The sequence below is a fragment of the Chenopodium album genome, chromosome 15 (genome assembly GCF_948465745.1).
Source record: "Chenopodium album chromosome 15, dcCheAlbu1.1, whole genome shotgun sequence".
In the NCBI taxonomy this organism is placed as follows: Eukaryota; Viridiplantae; Streptophyta; class Magnoliopsida; order Caryophyllales; family Amaranthaceae; genus Chenopodium; species Chenopodium album.
Genome location: NC_137848.1, coordinates 52,270,349 through 52,291,145, shown reverse-complemented (window position 1 = coordinate 52,291,145; position 20,797 = coordinate 52,270,349). Strand labels below are relative to the sequence as shown.

General features: G+C 36.9%; 1 protein-coding gene and 1 long non-coding RNA gene across 3 annotated transcripts; one reads left to right on the top strand and one right to left on the bottom strand.

The window, feature by feature from the left end:
• The first annotated feature begins 247 nt into the window (after window positions 1-247).
• LOC145582568 (uncharacterized) lies at window positions 248-19,053 on the top strand. Of its 2 annotated transcripts, XM_081639550.1 has the most exons (9): window positions 248-379; window positions 515-1,680; window positions 1,796-1,923; window positions 2,415-2,469; window positions 4,793-5,181; window positions 5,265-5,329; window positions 6,863-6,976; window positions 7,071-7,118; window positions 18,447-19,053. In XM_081639550.1, the coding sequence occupies exons 7-9, from the start codon at window positions 6,908-6,910 to the stop codon at window positions 18,639-18,641; spliced, it is 312 nt and encodes a 103-aa protein (XP_081495676.1). In that variant the 5' UTR covers window positions 248-379; window positions 515-1,680; window positions 1,796-1,923; window positions 2,415-2,469; window positions 4,793-5,181; window positions 5,265-5,329; window positions 6,863-6,907; the 3' UTR covers window positions 18,642-19,053. The 2 variants fall into 2 exon arrangements, 1 of the variants encoding a protein (XP_081495676.1); XR_014099907.1 differs by lacking the exons at window positions 6,863-6,976; window positions 7,071-7,118; window positions 18,447-19,053 and having other exon boundaries at window positions 5,265-5,552.
• Window positions 16,413-17,043, bottom strand: LOC145582567 (uncharacterized). Its single transcript, XR_014099906.1, has 3 exons — window positions 16,966-17,043; window positions 16,738-16,845; window positions 16,413-16,492 (listed from the first exon to the last, which is right to left on the bottom strand). It is a non-coding gene; the product is annotated as an uncharacterized LOC145582567 (long non-coding RNA).
• Window positions 19,054-20,797: the final 1,744 nt, after the last annotated feature.

Here is a 20,797-nt window from a genome sequence, read left to right as displayed (position 1 = left end):
CAGCTACCTGCTACTCAACAGCTACCCGCTACCCTCTACCGCTAGTTTTGCCAAATATAGCCGTAACCAATAAAATAAAACGTCATAAAAAGAATACGTAACCATAGATTAAAAAAAAAGAGAGTGATGATTAAAAGGTTTTAGTCAAAAAAAAAAGGAACTCAAAGTAGTTTAGTCAAGAGTAGAGGAGAGAGGAGAGAGGAGAGAGAAAGTAGGAAAGAAACCTTTATTCCGATTCTCTCGTCTCCAGAAACTCCACCGCCGCCACCACCACCACCGTCGGCCGTGAAAGTTTCGGTAACTCTCCCCAGATTTCTCCCCCTTCCCAATCTTTTCTCAGGCGTTATTGAACGAATCCATCCATCAGATCAGATCCAAGGTTTGTGTTGTTTATTTTTTTCAGATCTCAGAAAAATTGGATTTTGCTGTCGATTAGCTTTATTTCAACTAATTTATTAGCAACAGAGAGAAGCTTATTGTATCTTTTCTTTTGATGAAAATGGTTGGACGACAGAACTTGGAAGTACTGAAGAAGATGGGAAAATTTGGACAATTAAAAAGTGGATTTCAATGAGAAAATCGTCTCTATCTTATATGAATGAAGATCCTGGTATTCGATGAAGCTGATCACATGTTAGCTGAGGTAAATCAGATACTCTTTCTGTAATTAACCCCAAATCACCCTCCTTTATATCCTCTCCCTTTCTCTCTCTCACTCCTCCCTCACCCTACTCCCTGCATCTGAAAATCTCAACATCTCTCTCCTCATCCCTCCCCTCCACCGCTACAGTCACCACTCAAAAAAAAATATCCTAAATTTCCACCCACAAATTGTATTTCTTTCTTTATTAATCTCACAATATATTACATACCCACTTAATTAAATCAAAGTTTGAAGCTTTACAACCAAAATTATAAAATTGAATTTGGATGTTAACTTCAATTGGTTGTCTCAAAGTTTCGATTTTTATCAAGGTATTTGCAGAAAGTTTTGATTTTTATGATTTTTTGAGGAAGTTTTGATTTTTATTATTTTTTGAGGATTTTTATGATTTTTGGAAGAAGTTTTGATTTATACGATGATTTGGAGTAAGCTTCATGAATTTTGGAGAAAATTTTTATTTTATGATTTTTGGAGAAAGTTTTGATTTTTATAATGATATTTGGAGTAAGTTTCATGATTGGAGTATTGGAGAAAATAAAGGGTGCTATTGATGATGATGAGGTGATGAAGATGGAGACATTATGGTGATGGAGGTGATTAAGGTGGATGGCGACCATGATGGTGATGGTTGAAAATGAAGGTGATGGTGATGATTAAGGTAAAATGATGATGATGATTAAGGTGGATATTAGAAGCAAATAAGTACAGGAATTTTGATTCACCGTTGGCGGGGGTCGGTGAATCAATTCCTCACAAAAACTTAGAAGGTCAAAAAAATGTTGTCAGGAACTCAAAGCAGTTTGAGTAGTTTTAGTATATCTTATGAGGGAGGAGAGAAGAGAGAGAAAGTAGGAAAGAAACCTTTATTCCAATTCTCTCGTCTCCAGAAACTCCACCGCCTCCACCGCCGCCACCGTCGGCCGTGAAAGTTTTGGTAACTCTCCCCAGATTTCTCCCCCTTCCCAATCTTGTCTCAGGCGTTATTGAATGAATCCATCCATCAGATCAGATCCAAGGTTTGTGTTGTTTATTTTTTTCAGATCTCAGAATTAGCTTTAATTCAACTAATTTATTAGCAACAGAGAGAAGCTTATTGTATTTTTTCTTTTGATGAAAATGGTTGGACAACAGAACTTGGAAGTGCTGAAGAAGATGGGAAAATTTGGACAATTAAAAAGTAGATTTCAATGAGAAAATCGTCTCTATCTTATATGAATGAAGATCCTGGTATTCGATGAAGCTGATCACATGTAGCTGAGGTAAATCAGATACTCTTTCTGTAATTTTTTTGTCATAATGAGTTCTGATAATTATGTTTGTAGTACACACGGTATCTGAATTAATAGGAGGAGAGAATTTCAAAGGTGACCCAATATTAGTTCTTCCACTGAATCAAAAGCCTGAGTTTAAAATCAAATTTTCTAGTTTAACCGAACTCTTTTTTTTTTTTTTTTTTTTTTTTTTTTTTTTTTAATTTGATAATTGATAAATAAGATATTGACAATTTAAACCTGTCATATGTGTAGTTTCGTCGAAAAAAAAATCATTAAATAGGACAAGTTTGGTTACTAGAGATGCTCCTCTAATGAACTCCGAGCTACAGACTCCATTTTTGTTGATAAATTTCCAGTTTATATTGGATCATCTGATGTATGCAAGTGAATGTTTTTTTGCTGAGACCTCAAGATGTATGTAACCTACCTGCATGCTTTAACCTTGTGGTGATAAATGATGTTTGCTGCTTTTTCAGGGATGATTCTCTTAGAATTATGAATGACATCAAGAAAAGTGCTCCTAGATGCCAGGTTTGTTAATAATAATTTGGTATTGGCTTCATTCTGATGTTTTCTATACTTTTAATTTTGCGGGTGATGTAGTTACAAGTTAATGAAAGCATGGTCTGTTCAAGATTATAAAATTACGATTGCTGCACAAGCAGAGAAATGTGTAAGGGGAGAAGTGGGGTGGATGAATTCTGCAAGCCATAATTTGCTTGCCTTTTCTCTTCACTTAATTTCTATTGAATAAATTTTTGGGAAATTCTCAATGGTAGCCATGTAGTTTTGCTCATTCTCAATGGTAACAAAATATTTGTCAAATTCTCTCAAATAGCATTACTTTTTATAAGATTCTCTAGTATGACAATATTTTTACAATTAACAACTAATTAACTTAATTAAACAATAATTAACAACAATTAGATTATTTCAAAAAAAAAAAATACAGAACCCTCCCTTCAACCACCTCCATGCCGCCGGGTAGACACCGAAACCCATCCCCACCCCCAAAAATCACACCACTGACGCGCCTGAACTCCGTGAACCAACCCAACCCCTCGCCGGAATCCCACACAGCACCGAAACCAGACCCCCAACCGAAATCCCACCAGCCTGCCGCTTCAATTCCCTTTCACTGGCAGCCCCAAATTTCGCCCTCCGTACCGTCTTTCCATCTTCTGGTGCTTTCATTTCGGGGTTATAGGATGGGTATTGGGGATTTCTGGGTGGGGATATCAGTAAAGGGTGGGGGATTTCAGTGTGGGTATGGTTTCAGTGGGTGGCTGGGTGGGATTTTGGTGAGGAGTGTGGTTTTAGAGGTGGCTGGGTGAAATTTCAGTGAGGGATCTGGTTTTAGGGGTAAATGGGTGGGATTTCGTTGAGGAGTACGTGGTCTTTTTTTTTGTTTTTATTTTTTTTGTTAATTATTGTTAAATTAAGCTAATTAATTGCTAATTGTAAAAATATTGCTATGTTAGGGAAACTTATAAAAAGTAATGCTATTTGTGAGACTTTGTCAAATATTTTGTTACTATTGAGAATGAGCAAAACTACATAGCTACCATTGAGAATTTCCCTAAATTTTTTGAGTAATTAAAACTGATTTTTTACAATTTTATACAGTTTCTTAGTTTATTGATTGAAACTGCTTTAAACTAATTTTCACTTTGTAAACTGATTTTAACTGGTGTTAGAAGTTGACGTCAACGATAACTCACTTTTTGTTTTTTTTTTTATTTTTTATTTGTGAAATGGGTACTCACCTTTGTTTAACTTATATTTCCTAGATTAGCTAACTATGCCAGAGTTCTGCCTTTCAGTTTTCTGTTCTGCATGGGCTGTATATTGCATGTGGTCTGTTTGACTTAGTTGACTTTTTTCATAAATATATTGATTCTAGGGGGGATGTCAATGAGCTGATCCACTTGTGAACAAGCCCAGTGAATGCTTGGGTCAAATCTCGTTTGCTTAGTAAACAGACGAGCTTGAACTAAAATTTTAGGCTCGATTAATAAACAAGCCTAATTCAAACAACTATGTGTTGGACTCATTTAGGCTTGTGAACAACTTGTTAGTGTTCGTTTATAAACTTGTTCTGTTTGTTTATCGTTTTAGTCTCATTGAAGCTTAAATAAAAAAAAGTAAAAAATTAATGGCCATTATTTTATTTTAGTGTAGGAATTATACTTTATGGTAAATATCACAAAATTACCCAATATACATATTATATATAGAAAATCCTAAAAGTAAGGGTAGAAAAAATGAAAAACAATTAAAATGCTAACCTCCGTTTCTCAATTATTGCATCATTTGACTATTTTAGGCTATTCATTTATATTGGTCAAAGTAGTTTTTAAAGAGTGTAGCAAGAATTGAGATACGGAGGTTAGCATGAAGTATACTAAAGTTATTTACCTTTTTACATAAACTGTTTATGTTTACTTTTCCTTACTTTCCCAATAATCCTAAATTGTATTATTGACTCTGGACTTAATAAGGTCATATCCTTCATTCTTTCGAATACGATCTTGGTCGTTTATCTTATTAAAAACTTGTTTATTTTGATCTAGCTCGGCTCGAGCTCTGTAAATGAGCTACTTGTGACAATCTTGAACAATAAAAGACTCAAACGAGCCAAGCTCAATCAAGCAATTTAAAAGTTCAATTAAGCTCGGTTGAGCTCTGAGAATTTTTTCATCAAACCTAGCTTAAGTAGGCTAATACTTGGCTCAGCTCGGCTCTTTGACACCTCTAATCGAGGGCTGTTTGTTCTGCCTTCCATGCTGTGATAATGTGATAGTATGTATCTGTGTGTTGACTATTTTTCTCCTCAATTCTGTTTTTTCTTCAGGTGTTGCTATTTTCTGCCACCTTTAGTGAAAGGGTGAAGAATTTTGTTACGAGGATAATTCAAGATTACAATCAGCTTTTTGTCAAGAAGGAAGAGCTATCATTGCAGTCAGTGAAGTAGTATAAGATTCGTTGCCCAGGTGAGCTGGAAAAAGTTCAAGTTGTCCAAGAGAAAATATCAGAGTTGGCCAGACCATTATATTTCTACACACAAGAAACAGTGCTAGCTATCTTCATAAGGCGCTTGTGGATTTGGGTTATGGAATAACTACCATTCAAGGTGCTCTTACTCATGACGACATAGATAAAATAGTGAAAGAGTTCAAAGATGGGTTGACTAAAGTGCTTATATCAACTGATTTTCTTGCTAGAGGCTTTGACCAGTCACAGGTGGGTGGTGTTTTATATATCTTATATTGTGTAGTCCTTAACGCACCATGTGATGTAAGATTGTTTTTTAATTCATCATGTAGGTCAACTTGGTGTTTAACTATGGTCTTCCAGTGAAACATGTGCTAGGACGGAGCCTGACTGTGAGGTATATTTGCATAGAGTAGGACGGCAGGACATTTTGGGCGTCAAGATATGTTCTTGATCCGTGTCTTCTCATGCTTCTTCATTGCTTTAAATATGCTTGTGCTTTTAGTGTATTTTCCAGGGTTTTGTGTATGAGCTTGATCTTTAATGCGCAGTCTCAATATGTTTGAAATTGATACTATTTTATATGCTGTGGCACAATTAAGCTTGTTGATTGTTGGGTAGATCTATGTTACTCTGACCGTGGATATACCTTGCTCCACTTGTGATGGATGTGCATACTTTGGGTTGGAATACAATCCTTTTGAAAACCGTTGAAAAGCTTGACATGTCCATGCAGGACATTCCTTTTGCGCCTTAGACCTTCCGGAGGGTGACTGTGAGACTTTATAATGTATATACTAGTGACTGTCTTTTGGTCAGAGGGGGATGAACGGATGATGGAAGAAGAGAGAGAGACTTTTTTCTATTAGTGCATGTCGTGCTGTATAGCAGTTGTGCTAATTGAGTTACTGAAGGCACATAGATTCAGCCTACATGATGTTAGATTGAACAATCCTTTTAATGTGCTCTTGATATGGATTTAGGCTAACAAGATAGGTTAAAGTCATGATCTCAAAGTATAGGTGTTTTAATATGAAGCAAAATTGCTCTTCTTTCCTTCTCTTGCTCGACAAGTTCCTTGCCTTTGACCATAAAAAACGCACACAATATTTTCACCACTTATGCCCTACAGTTTCAGTCTGTTTTTGAAACTTTGACTTTCCAGTGTGTTGTGTTTCATTTTTTTTTATTTCTTGTCAAAAACATAGAGATCAAATATGTAGAAGAAAGATATCGAGACAAATTTGTTTTGTTCTTTTTACGGCAGCAAACAAACTATCAAAACAACTATAAACAAACTATCAAAACAAACTATCAAAACAAACTGATAAGCTAAGCTACTTCCTCGAAAGTTATGCTATAAATCCAGATACATCTATTTCAACTTTCTTCTCAAATTAGTAAATCAATGCTTGGTGGAAGTTTAAGTTTGTGAAGAGGATCGTCGGGAAGAGTTGGATCGAGATTCGTGTGCACAGGCTCTCATTGAGGTACTGTCTTCCTTTCAGTTCACATTTCCTGTATTTGAGCCTCACATCAGCCCTTAGCAATGCATCCAAATCATTCTTGAAGAGCATTGCATCAATAACCTTCCATTGGTGGCCTAGAAATTGGTATGTTGGTAGCTGGTAAGCTGCAACTGTAAGATGAAAATTAACAATTAGGTTGTCATTTCATATAAGCATCTAATAGTAGATTGAATATGGAGTAATAGATTGAATATGCAAGAGGTGGTTTATAGGTTCTCCTTCTACACTCTATCAGAAGCGAAAGATTACTGTTGTGTAATGTTAATTAGAGACTTGGGTCAAATGATGCTAATGAAATAAAGGTGTTGTATGGTCTGTCAATTCTTGGTTCTTCAAGAGATATAAATAGTTTCTAAAATATAAGAAGCTAATCCTTTCTTCTATATCTCTATAAATTATAGGTTCATCCATGGTTTGATGGTATTGTTTGGGAAAGAATATACCAAATGGAAACTACTTTCCTCCCTGAGGTCATTGATGAGCTAGACACGCAGAATTTTGAGAAGTTTGACGAGGTACTCTCACCTCTTGTAGTGTTGCAGAACGTTTACAACTTTTTTGCATTTATAGAGTGATATACTTACAGTTTTTGTGGTGTGGTATATGCAGGCTAACTTTCAAGCTCAATCAACATCAAAGACAGGTCCATGGAGTAAGGTAATTGGCTGTACTTTTGGTCTTCATTTTTGTTTTGGTGGTTTTGGTCTCATATTAATTCTACATGCAATAAAGGATTATGTTCGAATTCAATCGGTCTTTGTTTTGTTTGATAACCCCTATGAAACTAACAAGGTAACCCCTGACGAAATTCAGTGTTATTTCCTTTTCTCTCCAGGCCTCCTTTTGAGGACAAACAATCAATAGAGCACACAAACATAAAACATAGTAAGCCTTTGGCAAGCTAGTGGGGAGAGAAAAAAGAAAGGAAACTAAAAACATAATTGAAAGAGGACTCATTGGATCCGCCATAAATAAATTTCTTGAAACACCTTCAATTAAGGGTGATTATGCATTTCTTCTCATATAATCAAGAAAAAAAACATAATCAACCCCAAAATTCAATCATATCTTATCTCTGTTATGATATAATTTGCATTCTAATTTGTAATTGTTAGAGATGACAAAACAATTACAATCACTCTAGTCTATTATTTGCCTTCCAAAATACATTGAACAATTAGCACCAAAAATTAATAGGGATTCCCTATTATAAACAATTTCTTTTCAAGTTTAAAACCCTTTATCCTCTGTTCCCACATGAACCCAATATCATTGAAATAAACAAAAGATTACTGAAAAAAGAAAGAAAACTAAAAACAATTTAAGGGAATTAGAATAATTACCTATACCACGCACAGCTGTCCCCAAGTCATATCGACGGTGTAGTAGGAGACACGCGTCGAACCATTGAAGCTGGGGGAAAACATCCTGAAACACGGTATATGTCCCGTGTTTGGTGTATCTCTCACCCCAGAAAGCTTCAGTCTCCTGCTCGGTGGGTCGGTCGAGGCACATCATCCTAGTCAGCAGCTCTGATCTCATCGACCCCGTCATGATACTCTGCATAAAATCAATAAAAATATTAAGTGAACCATTTTAGTTTAGGTAAATTTAAAACTTAAAAATCAAACTTACCGGGTTGTAATTATTGGGTGGGTTTGTGTTTTTTGGATGAGGGTTTGGCAGGAGATTATGGATGACGAAGTCATCCTTAGGAGGTAAAATCAAATCAACGTCATTTGATGTTTTTCCCCACAGAACACCTCTTATGGGCTTTTTTTTTATGCCGTCGGATATTTGTTGCGACTTCATAAACAAATGACCCTTAACTTGAGTCTGTACGAACTCAAAGTTTCGGGTCATTGAACGTAATGCCGATGCCATCCTGTTTAAGAAAGAGAGAGAAAATACATATATAAGTCATTTTGTTAAGAGTTTGATCTAATAAGAACAAGTAACAAATTTATGCAATACATCCAAATTTAGCTATTTTCTGTATTTTATTTGCATATTTCCTAGATTTGTAAAAAGAGCTTACTAAAGAAGATAAATGGGGGGGGGGGCAATTAGGATTAGGATTACTAAATAGAGGGAGGGGAGGAAGAGGGAGCAAGAAGGTGGGAGGTTGAGGGATAGGAAGGAGAAATGAGATAGGGAAGGGGATAAGTAGAAGTGGTCTAGAGTAGAGAAGGGCATCCAGGAAATTATTGTATTGACATTGGAGAGTCATGGTCTAAAGCCATGTTCGTTTAACGCAAGCTTTAAGCTAATACAATCACAACCTTCCGTCTATTTTCTATCTTTATCTCAAGTAGACACGCTAGTCCGTTGCAGTCGTTATCAGCCATGGCGCCGATGCCGTTAGACGGTGATCCCGGAACGAGTGGCCGCACTCGAAGAACGAGTAGAAGAAATTGTTGACAAGGTCGGAGATGGGGAGAATTCCTTTCACAGGTGCTGATGAAAAGTTTAGAGGAAGAGGCAAGCAAGAATCGAACCGCCATTGATGAGGTGCGGCAGATGCTAGAAGGCCGAGTAGACCGTTTCCGCCAAGAGCAAAACCAACAGAACGCCCTTATGACGAGCTATCAAGACAAGTTCTTTGACGAAATACAAGGGGTTTTCGCCACCCTAAATTACCTGGACAAGCAACTGATGACGACCGAAGGGGAAGTAACCAGCCGCTGCCATTGGGTGGTTTCAACGTGTCCCGGGTGGTTTTAATGGCCTTAGCTTCGGTAACTGGGAACCCGGGACTTGTGGGGCGTTTCGGAATTTCAACCACGAGGGTCGAGGAAGCCGGAGGTATAGGAAGTTGGAGTTACCGGCGTTCGACGTTTCCGACCTCGATGGTTGGATTCTCTGGGGAGAACAATTTTTTCAATTTTACAAGTTATTGGAGACTGAGAAGTTGCAGGAAGCCATGGTAGCAGCGGAGGGGGATGCTTTGCGCCATTATCAATGGGAAAACCGGCGCCGCCCCGGGATTGGGTGGGAGGACCTTAAGAACTGAATGTTGAACCAATTCCGACCGGTGAACGCAGGGAGTCTACACGAACAGTGGTTAGCGGTGGAGCAGACCACCACCGTCGTGGAGTACCGGAGAAGCCTACACTTGCAAACGTTTTTGCTAGATACGGACGAAAGGAGCCTCGGCTTCATAAGAAAACTAATCCGAATTTATGTAAATTGTAGAATGTTTTCAAATTGTTAATGTTTGGTTATCTTCATAGGCATTTCCTATGTTATACATCTGCATGGAAATTCCTCTACACCTCTGATCCTCCTATAGTCCTATCCCCCAAACACCCCCCCCCCCCAAAAAAAAAAAAAAAAAAAAAAAGAAGATATGAGGACGCAAGTGTTTGAATGCAGATGTCATACAATTAAAGTTGTCAAATTAAGCACCATTTATTGGATAGCAAGTGCAGCTTATGCACATTACTGATCCATTGACATTGGTCTTTGGTGGTTTGGTTTCTTACACATTTATTTCTATTACCATCAATCATTACCACATACCATACGGATATGGCTAATTAAGTATAGTAAAATATAAAATATATTATTTAAATAAATATTTTATAAAATTCACATTATTAATTATTTGAATTTTTTTACTTTATAGAAGTTTATTTTAAGAAGACAAAAAAATCATTTAGAAATTTGTCCAATGTTCATAAGAAAATTATATCGATTTTTAAACTTTGTTTTTTCAACATTGAATTAAATTTACGATATGCGATACTGTGATAAAATTGGGTACACTTTATTGTAATGAATAACAAATTAATGTTTAAGTATTTCACTATTATGCACTAAGCTAACCATAATTGATTTTGTAGATACTTAGCGCTTTTAAAAATGTGCAATTGCACGGGTACTATACTAGTTACCACCTAAATAGTAGACCTATTTTGAAATTACCACCTGTTAATTTTTTTATTTTATTTTACCACCCCTTAAATTAAAAAATTACTCAGATTTCCACCTTTTTCAAAATTCCGGTGGGTTTTCCGTCTGTGAGCCTACCTCCATTTCCATTTTCCGCTGCATCACCGCAAAACCTTTCTTCTCCATTTTCCTGCTTCACTTTCTCTCTCCTCCTTCTTACCTTAAACCACCATGGGAGGCAGAGGAAGGAGCCGCACTCAACGGAAACACTTCAAGCAAAGGGGAAAGAGGAAGGAACTCTTATTTCATAGCAACCCCCAATTTAATTGAAGTAAGAACCCTAATTTAAAAAAAAAAAACCCTAATTCAAGAAAATCCCCAAGTCAATTGAAGCATGAACCTTAATTTCATAAAACCCCAAATTCTACCTATTTACTCCAATTATAGTGGAATTTGGTGAAGGAAATGTGAATTGAAGTTGGGAGAGCTGTTTTAAAGAGAAAAATCGGGGGGGGGGGGGGGGGGAAATCAGTTAAAATAGCGGTTAGTAGCCGTCAATGTGATTTCCATTGCAAACACTTCGTATAATGCTTCTTCTTCTTTCTCAACTCCGATCCATTAGCCTCAACCTCTTCATATGCTAAATATTCATCACCATCATTCTTTAAATGGTTACTACTATTGTTAACATTCTCTTCTCCTTCCTCCCCATCATACTCAAAACCGAGACTCAAGATGCGTCGCTTTGAATTGAAGTTTAAGAGAGTTTGCCAACGCTGAGATTTCCAATTCTTCACCAAATGAGCCTCGTCTAAAATCAAATACTTCCACTTCTTTCGTTTGAAAATTTTTGAATCTTGGATAACAAGTCTGTAAGTAGTGATGCACACATGGAATGAGTTGGGTTTCATCCAACCTTGCCTCTTATATTTGCGTTCTTTTGCACTCCCAAAGTAAGTTAAGATCTTAAATGCAGGGCACCACTTCATAAACTCAGTTTCCCAGTTAAGCATGACACTGGTTGGTACCACAATGAGATGAGGCCCCCATATTCCCTTCTCACAAGCCAGGTGGGCAAGCAATGCAATAGTTATAATTGTCTTTCCTAGACCCATCTCATCAGCAAGAATACCATTAAGTCTTTTCTCATACATGGTAACAAACCAGTCAAGCCCAATATGCTGATACACACGAAGAGGGTATTTAATAAGAAAGGGGAACTTTGTCCATACACTAGTCGTGGAGAAAGTATTTCCTGTTGGTTGTGCAGACCTGGCAGCAGCGGCTGCATCAGCAATCCTAGCTTCTCTTTGACTCTCCTCTTCAGAATACATCACAGGACCAGCAACAGCTTCTTCATCAGGGATAGGTGAAATTGATTTAATCTCCCCAGAGTCATCTGCAGCTACATATATATCTTGGGCTTCCTTGTCAGACACTTCCTCAGCTGGATGACTCTCTATGTCAGAGTGAGCAGAACAATAATCTAACTCACCATCAGCAGAGCCCGCCTCAGACGAATCCTGATAGACGAAGCACAATGATTCAAAGATAAATATAACATGTTTACCATGCCATTGGAGTGTGAAAAACATATAGGATATGTAACCAACCATTTTATATCTTGCAAGCAATTCTTCCAATGAAATCTCGCTTTCTTTCTGCAACAATGCAATCTGCCCAACACCAACACACACCAAGAAAACATTAATATACAAAAGCTTCCTAAATAGACAACAATTACAAAAAAAATCTAAGCTTGCATTCAATGGTGCATACCTCATCTTCAGGCGTTTTAAGCTCTGCTTTTGCCAACTCCTCCTCCTCGACCAAGGTTGTCTCATCATCCTAGCAATACAAATCAGTTTCTAGCCACGTAGAAGCAGTAAGAATTGCATAATATCTTGGGTTATTTTCAACCCGCGGCAACCAGGACAAGAGCATAGATTTGGAAGTGAGATCTTTTGAGGGATATGTCATAAGACATCACAACTGAAAAATAAAAATAAATAAATAAAATAAAATAAAACCCTTCATATTAAATAGACAAGCTATGTCAGAGACTAAAGGGGTACCTTGATCAAGGGATAGAGGAGCAAAATAATCAAAGAGTAACGATTCTGGAAATATTTAAGGGTGGATTGACCAATTGAGGGTAATAAATTGAACAAATGAACAAGTAATCTACTCCTCCACATGTAAGGGTAATCAAAATTTTCTAAGTATTCTAACCCCCCCCCCCCCCCCCCCCCCCCCCCCCCCCCTCTCTCAAAACCCAAGTATCTCCTTGCCATCCCTTCCTTGCCACAATTTCAACCATAGATAACATCATCTTAATATCTCAGGTCATTTTCCAACACCAACATAAGGCTCATTGTCTGTAAGACACTGGTAAGTGGTAACCACCTCACTTCCTCTTCCTTTCCCTCACCCTAAAATAGGGCTTCTATTAGATCTAATCACTCAGATCTATTTTCGACATAAAATAAGAGGTCAGAGATGCAGGCAATCACCATGGACAATAAGCAAAGACAGCTTGAAGAATGTTATGGAGGTGATCTGCAAACTTTAGGGTGGTGGCAGCTGGAGAACCTACAGGTGAGAGGATGTCAGATCTGTCTACCTATCTTATTCCTCTCTCCCCCCACTATCCAATTACCACATCCAGAGAGGACATGTGAATCTATGATAACCTTCACTGGACATTATAAATGGGAAAATACTTAGAATGGATAAATATGATCAACTCCAAATCCACCAGAAAGAATACTTATTCCCTAGTAACTACGCTAGGAACATTTACCCCTTCACATGTAACTCCCTAAATCTTTCAAGTAAGATGAACCATAAGGTCCATAACAATACATGAACACTATGCTACATTGATGATTTAATGATATTGTTCATCACCTGAAGTTATTTAAGGCAGTGGGCAGTGGCTTTAATATAGGTGAGTTATTGGATAAATTATAGCACATCCATTTTTCTCTATTCGCACCACACTACTCCACTTATATAGCAGTCCTTTACTCCTGCCATACGTAGACAAGCCTCCTCATAAAACTGGATGAAGCCATTTAGGTCGATCCAAAAAGCTTAAGATTAGATCAATAAGCATAGTCACAGATCACAAAAGGACAGGGTAATCCTATTTGAATAACACTAAACCCATATACAGCTGACACCCATATATAAACAGTAATAACAACTTAATTAAGAGAGAATTCCATAACTCCCATCAAACTTAAGAACAGTAATATAAGATAAAAAGAACCACTGCATTTTACGAATTAAAATTGAAGCAAGTCGATTCCACCCCTCTCGAATAAAAAATCACACACACCTCCTTCTCCCTCTGCCGGCTGTACCGCACCCCCACCCCCTCTAATAAAAAAAACATACACCTCCTCCCTCTACCGGCTGTACCCCACCCCCACCCCCACCCCCACCCCCTTTTTTTCTTCTCTAGTCTCCAAAGGAAAAGGTAGAAGTGAATTTCTCCAACAAATTATCATCTCCTCCACCCCCAATCAAACATTTATCAAAAAGCACACAGCAGCATGGTGTCACCCATTTACAGAAGGAAAGTTAACAACTTAGAAAACTCATTCCCTTGAACTATCTGTCTATCAAGAAGTAATTAGGTACAAGTCAAGAAACATCAATATCGCCCAGAACCTAATACCTTGATTTGGCTATACAAAAGGCTCAAATAAAGGACATTGGCAAGGAGGATTGCGACCTAAAGAACCTTTAAGTTCTTCCTTTTCAAATGTACCACAAAATCCTCCCTAATCATCATCTTATGGTTATGCAAATCCTAGCCTACCTTTACTTCTAACTTTGTAAGCAGGAGTAGTCAAATCCTTGGCAATTATAATGATTGCAAATAGATGGTTATAGCTCTTAACTCATCTATTTAGTTTATTTCCTCATGAAATTGGTAATTTGGTAATTTCAGCTACTAAATACTAATTAAATTTTCAACTACCCTAATTCAAAAAACACTCCCTTTTCTTTCCTAACATAGACTCTTTCCATTCCATTCTCTCTTGCAACAATCAAAAAAGTTTAAAACAAATCTAGTAATCTAGATAATTCATATGATGCTGCATCACTGACCTTTCACCACAATTCATGGAAACAGCAACAAGCTCTATGGTTGAAGCATCAACTTCAAGAAAAATCAAAACTTGTCTAAAAGGTTCTACCAGGAAAATAACAACCAAAGATTTACTCATTCATTCATTGATAGACTAGAACCAATCAGGCCAGAACCAGTCCAGATTGTTTTTCATGTATGCAAATCAAAAGACTGAATTAGAGCCAAAATTCATTTAATGAGAAAAAAAAAGAAGAAGGCTGAAATAGGGACTTAGAAATGAAGTACATTATGAGAGCAGTGAAAGAGCATTGGAATATAGTTCTCTATATTAATTGTAAACAACTTTTGTTGATATGAAGACGGTGCAAGATAAATCATGTTCAATCGCGAAGATTCCAACATAAAACTAAATAGCATATGATGAATTGACAAAGCAAAATGTGAAGTAGACATGGACCAGCTTACAACATCTTACTGTCACACATCAGCAATGTTACATAGAGCCATACCTTCTCTTCTCCAGTGGCAATGATAAACTCGTCATCCGCCTGGACAGTGCAGAACACATCAGAAAAGCTTCATGAAACAAGCAAATAAGGTAAAAGAAAGCAGCAGAAAAAATGCAAACAAACATTAAGCATCTGCTCTAAACTTTAACAAAAACTACCCGAACACTCAAAAGTCAATCAGAAGACACGCAAAAGATGCAGCTATCTTCAGACTCCAAAAGCCCCATTTCACATGACTTCTTACATCATAGGGGCAACTGGACAAGGCTGCGTACATCTAGAGTTCCTTATACTCTACTTCTCCTGGACTGCTGGGTACTTGGTCTTTTGTATGGCATAGTATATTTTTCACATTATTCAAAGCAAATTAAAATCAGAATTTAAACAAGATAGTCATTCAATCTCTTTTTCAATCTTTCCCTTTTTTTGTTTATTTATGGGAGAGGATTCTTATACTTCCTGCTCCAGTTCCATAAGATTGGTCAATACTCCCACCCGTAAACTCTTGCTAATATATCCAGCCTGCAACTTCTGTCTATTGTTCAGCTCGATCTTCTGAGTCATAAAAACATACATGAGCTTTCCTGGACAAACACAATTTGATGTAAATTTATTTCTGGGAGAGAAATCAGTCCTATAATTCCTGATCCATTTCCACAAGCCTATTGGTTGGCACTCTAACCCCTAATCCCTTGCAAATTCAGCCAGCCTGCAAACTCCCATCTCCCTTTCAGCTCCATCGTTTGACTTTTAAAACATAGAACTTTCCTGGACAACTAGCACAATACTAATGTAACTGTGTCCCTTAGATGAATACATGTTTCCCATTTTGTTAATACGGACAACATATATTGAGCAAATATTCAAACCAACAAGATTGGAACAAAGAACAAAATCAACTAATGTAAGTTGCCGGTTTCACTCAGCCAAAGGAATATAAGATGATACAAGTCAACTACATCGAAGAATCTACATACCAGCAAGCAATTCCATAGATCCTTCATCCACTGGTTTTTCATCATTCTCTTTCTGCTGAGAGCAACTAGTATTCTCCTGAACTGATGTCTGTCCTGAAGGACAGGTGTTTGACGTGCCCAAGAGATTCTCTGCCAGCATAGTTGAATACCTGTGAATTCCACCAAGTTGTTCATTCCTCATCATTCCAAATGCTCAACTGTAACACCATATAATCTTTACATATGGAGACCAAAAAAGACAATAAAGGTCATGCAAAGGTCATTTCGAGACCACCTTTCAGTTTGATCTAAGAGATACTCCAACTGCTTATCAAGCGCCGCCTTCTTTTTACAATCAAGCTCTAACTGATGCTTATAGTGCACCTGTACAAGTGATTTTCAGAGCAGGTGTAAAGTTAGAGAGCTTCATACATCAAGGCAGCTGTCTTAAGAGAAAATACCAATTCAACATATTTTTAAACTTGCCAGCTTCTCAATTTTAGTCCAGAATTTTTTGACATCCTTCGATATATTGAGTGCAACTTTTCTCATTCGCTGCTCTTCTTCCTGTTTCATTAACAATGACCAGCATAAGAGAGAAAATCAAGAAAGACGATAATTTAAGACTGTTAACAGGTATGTACAACAGAATGCGCCAACAGCAAGGATTGTCTTAATTGGCATAAGGTAGTAGAGTGAATTGTTTCACTTAATAACATGCAACAACAAATATAATCAAACAATTTACATTCGTGCTTGTGCATGTGTACTAAAATCTTTTGTCAACTAAATAGAAAGTTGATGAGCTATACCTTCATTCTCTTTTCTTCTCTTGTAACCGGATCCAGCATGCCCCTGCTTGCTCGTAAAGCTACTTTTTTTGCCTGTGCTAACTTCCATTTCCTCTCTGCTTCAAAGTCCTGCCATAACGGTTTTTAAAAAAATAAAAATTTGGGTTGGCTTGACACACTATCTCTAAATTTGCAAAGAAGAACACTTCAAAACAAAAGCAATTACAACACACAAACACAGCTGCTGACCTTTGATAACCAGATCATCTCCTCCAAAACATGATCCCAATGTGTTTTGGGGTGGCGAGGTTCTCTAGGTGCTTCAAGTGCCTGCAAGAAATAGTAGCAGCATAGCAAGTAACGTTACAAAGCATATTATAACAGAAGATAAAAGGTAATACCATATATTGATGAGTCTTGAACTAGTCATATCCGATGGCAAGGCACAGTTAAGCAACAAAATCACACATAACCCATGGTTAAGTTGACATTTAGCATGGTTTCGGGAGACAAGAATAATGTATTCTAAAGTTATGGTACTCTTGATTTGATTAGTTAAAGAAGGCACAACTGATAAATCCTTTTAGCATGGTAATATGGTATTAATGCAGTAACATTATAAGAAAATAATTAATGATTATATAGCTAAAATTAAAGCCATGTCTACAATAGACTAATTCATTAAAACTAAAATAACTATCACATGCTAAGTCAAACAATTTTCAAAATCATATGCGCCTCCATGGAATTATTGAAGAATGTTGTAAATACAAAATTATCAAGCAATATGTCATGGGCTCATGGCAACTCTATGGAACATATTGTAAACGTTAAGCCAACCCACCAGCCTTCCGAAAAAAAGGCCCGGACAGTAGGCTCGGCTCGAGCTTAATCAGATTTAGCCTTGAGCTCAGAGCTCTAACAACCCTCAAAACCCAAGCTTGGCAGGGTCTCTACTAGACTCATGAAGGTTTGGAGGTTTCATGGATGGAGTTTGGGTTTTTTATGGGGGTTTCGTAAGAGGTCAGGGTGGGGGTATGGTGGATTAAAGGGAGGGGGGAGGGGGGTGGGGCGACGCTGTGACATAAGGGGGGGAAGGGTCCGCTGGCGCTAAGGGATGGAAGAGGTGATTTTTGGTAGGCAGTGGTGGTGACGTGGGGGAAGGGGGTTGTGGGGGCGGGGTCGAAGGTGGCTTGGCTAAGGGGTAGTGTTTTTTTTTAAAAAAAAAATTTAAACTTTTTAAATTAATTCTATAATTTAAAGAAAACAATTAGAAATTGCCACGTGGCACATATAAACCTTAATAACTAACGGAGTTGACGCCCGTTAGTCATTTGGGCATTTGGTGACATTGATGTTAAACTCGGGAGTATATGGTGAATTTGGAAAATTTTATGGGTATATAGTGAATAAGTGAATTACTCAGAGGTATTTGATGAAAAACCCGTTTATTTTATACATTATTTGCTGCAAATATACCCAAAAATCATCAGCATCGGTTCCCGAGAACAACAACCCTGACCCGAAAGTTATGTATAGCCCGTAAAGTATGAAAGAAAGTTTCCGGTTAGGAACAAAGATCCTCTCCAGGAATAGAGCCTCCTTTCGGGTTTTTGATATGTCTAATTTATATAGTATTTTACTCCTGTCTCTTGGTCATAATTAGTAGTGTTTTTGGCTCTTTAGAACCACTTTTATTACTAATTGGTGTTTTTCTAGTGTTTTCGTAGTTTTGGTTGAGTTTTGTAGGAAATTGCACTTTTAGAGCATTTTCCCGGGTTTTCATGGAGCGACTACGGACATTGGAGGAGCACGACCGTCTTTGTAGCCCAAGACCGATCGTATCGGTGATTAAGGGCTTGGTTCGTGGATTTGGTCCGAACTATGGACCAAGGAAGACAAGGTTTGAGCCTCTTATGAGTTGAAGCCCAAAGAAATAAAGAAAAGGTAGCCACGACAAAGAAAAGGCGGGCCCGATCGGGTGAGTGCCCAGATTATGAAGACGAAGAAAAAGGCGCGCCCGATTGGGCGCGTGTTTCTGGAGGAAATCTAAGCGTCGGATTATTTGTTTTAGCTTAGGATTTTTCTAGCTTAGTATAAGTATGCTTTTGTTAAATAAGTTCAGGGTCTTTCGACCACTCTCTCTCTTATTCTCTCTTTACTCTTTCTTTCTTTCTCTTTAACTTTTCTCTCTCTCTCCTCTTAAACTCTTAGTATTATTTTCTCTCTTGTTTCTCTCTCTACAACTCTTGGTTTAATTCCATCCTTTGTTTCCCTTAAATTAGGTAACAATTTCTTCTCTATTCTTTTTAGTAATTTAATCTCTTTTTTCTATCATGCTCTGTTTAATTGCTTTGTTTAGTTTAGTTTTAATTATGTGCGAGTAGTTTAATTCTAGGGTTTATGGGGATCCATAATTAATATGAAGGGATAATTTGTAATTATTGATTATTGATATTGCATGATAATTTCTTGTTGAATTGTTTTAATGCTCTACAACTAGATTATGAATCGAGCAATGTAATTTACTTGTAGAAGTTTAGCAATATTGAATTGATGAATCGAGCAAATGTTAATTTGATATTAAAGGCTATTTTCAATAGGAACTTAGATCTAGTAAATTGCGAAAGTCTGTTAGATCTATGTTGATTAATAAATTGCGAGAGCCTGTTAATCATGTTATATGTGCAATATTAATTATCGATTGTTATGTTTTATCCCGGAATATTAATTATTGGTGAACCTGTGACCCTAGGCTTCCTTATTATTGATTTTTCCCTAATCTTTATCTTCTTAGTTTAATTCCTTTCACAAAAATAAATTGGTTATTTAATAATTTAGATTATAATAATTAATTAGGAATAGAAAGACCAGTTTCCCTGTGGATTCGACCCTACTTCCCTATCTACTTTAGTTAGAGGACTTAAGTAATACTTTTGATTAGGTGATACGACTTTAGCCTGTCAGTTTGCCTTCGCCTACCTAGGCATGTACAAAACTATCCAAGAATCCGAAAATTCGATCCACAACTGATCCGAATTTTTGGGTATACGATCCGATTTTTATTTCGAATAGGATAACCGATCTGAAAAAAGCGGATATCGAATACGGATTTGGATATTGATTATCCGATATCCAAAATACAAAGGCTAAAATCAAAAATAAAAATTTAAACCAGACCCCCATCTAATTTTATTTCTAGGAAAAGACAAGTTGTATGCATGGGTGGATAATTGGATATATATGGGCTATGAAGGGGAGCACTTGCATCCGTTTTGCAAAAATTTATGAAATTCAAGGTAGGTTTCAAGGTAAGTGAAAAAAATGTATTTCATATTCTAGCTTTTGCTCTCCTATTCCGAAAAGTTAATTTCCTTAAAAAATAAAAACCAGAGGTTTAAATTATATAATTATAAAATTTCTAAAAAAAAAGGCTTAAATTGTGAATTGAGAAATGTAATTACCACCATATTGCATTGTAAATGAACGGAGGATGTATGTAGACTTACAGACTAAATATGAATTAAAAAGTAAAAGTATTACACAATATTGAACATTAATAATATCAATCAACGTAAATAATATCCCCTTTGTTTATGAGCTTCTGTATAAGAATATTTATTTTGTTGTATGTAGTTGAGCTAGAGATCTAGCAGTTAGATATCTAACACCATATGAAATATAACAGTGCCGATATTTTTTCATTCCTCATCAACCCCTTCCTGTTATATATCTAATTTGCTTTTCTTTTTTTTACTTTTTTGGGCAACGGGTTTCTAACTTGTTAGCTGTTTATACTTTTTCCTTCACTAGGGTTGCTTCACACGCGCGAAGCGACGTATTGTAGCTACTGTACACATGATCGAAAGTTGTGACTTCTTTTTGGCTAATGAGTACGCTTTTTGTTCGACGTTTGAAAAATTGTAAGTTAATTAGTGAACGTACTGTTGATAAAAAGGATTGATTTTTGTCACAAAAAAAAAGGATTGAATTTTTAATTCATTTATTCAATTACTAACTAATTATAATATGCATTGTGTAAGCAAATTCACTTTTGAAATGGGTTTGCCTTAATGTGAAC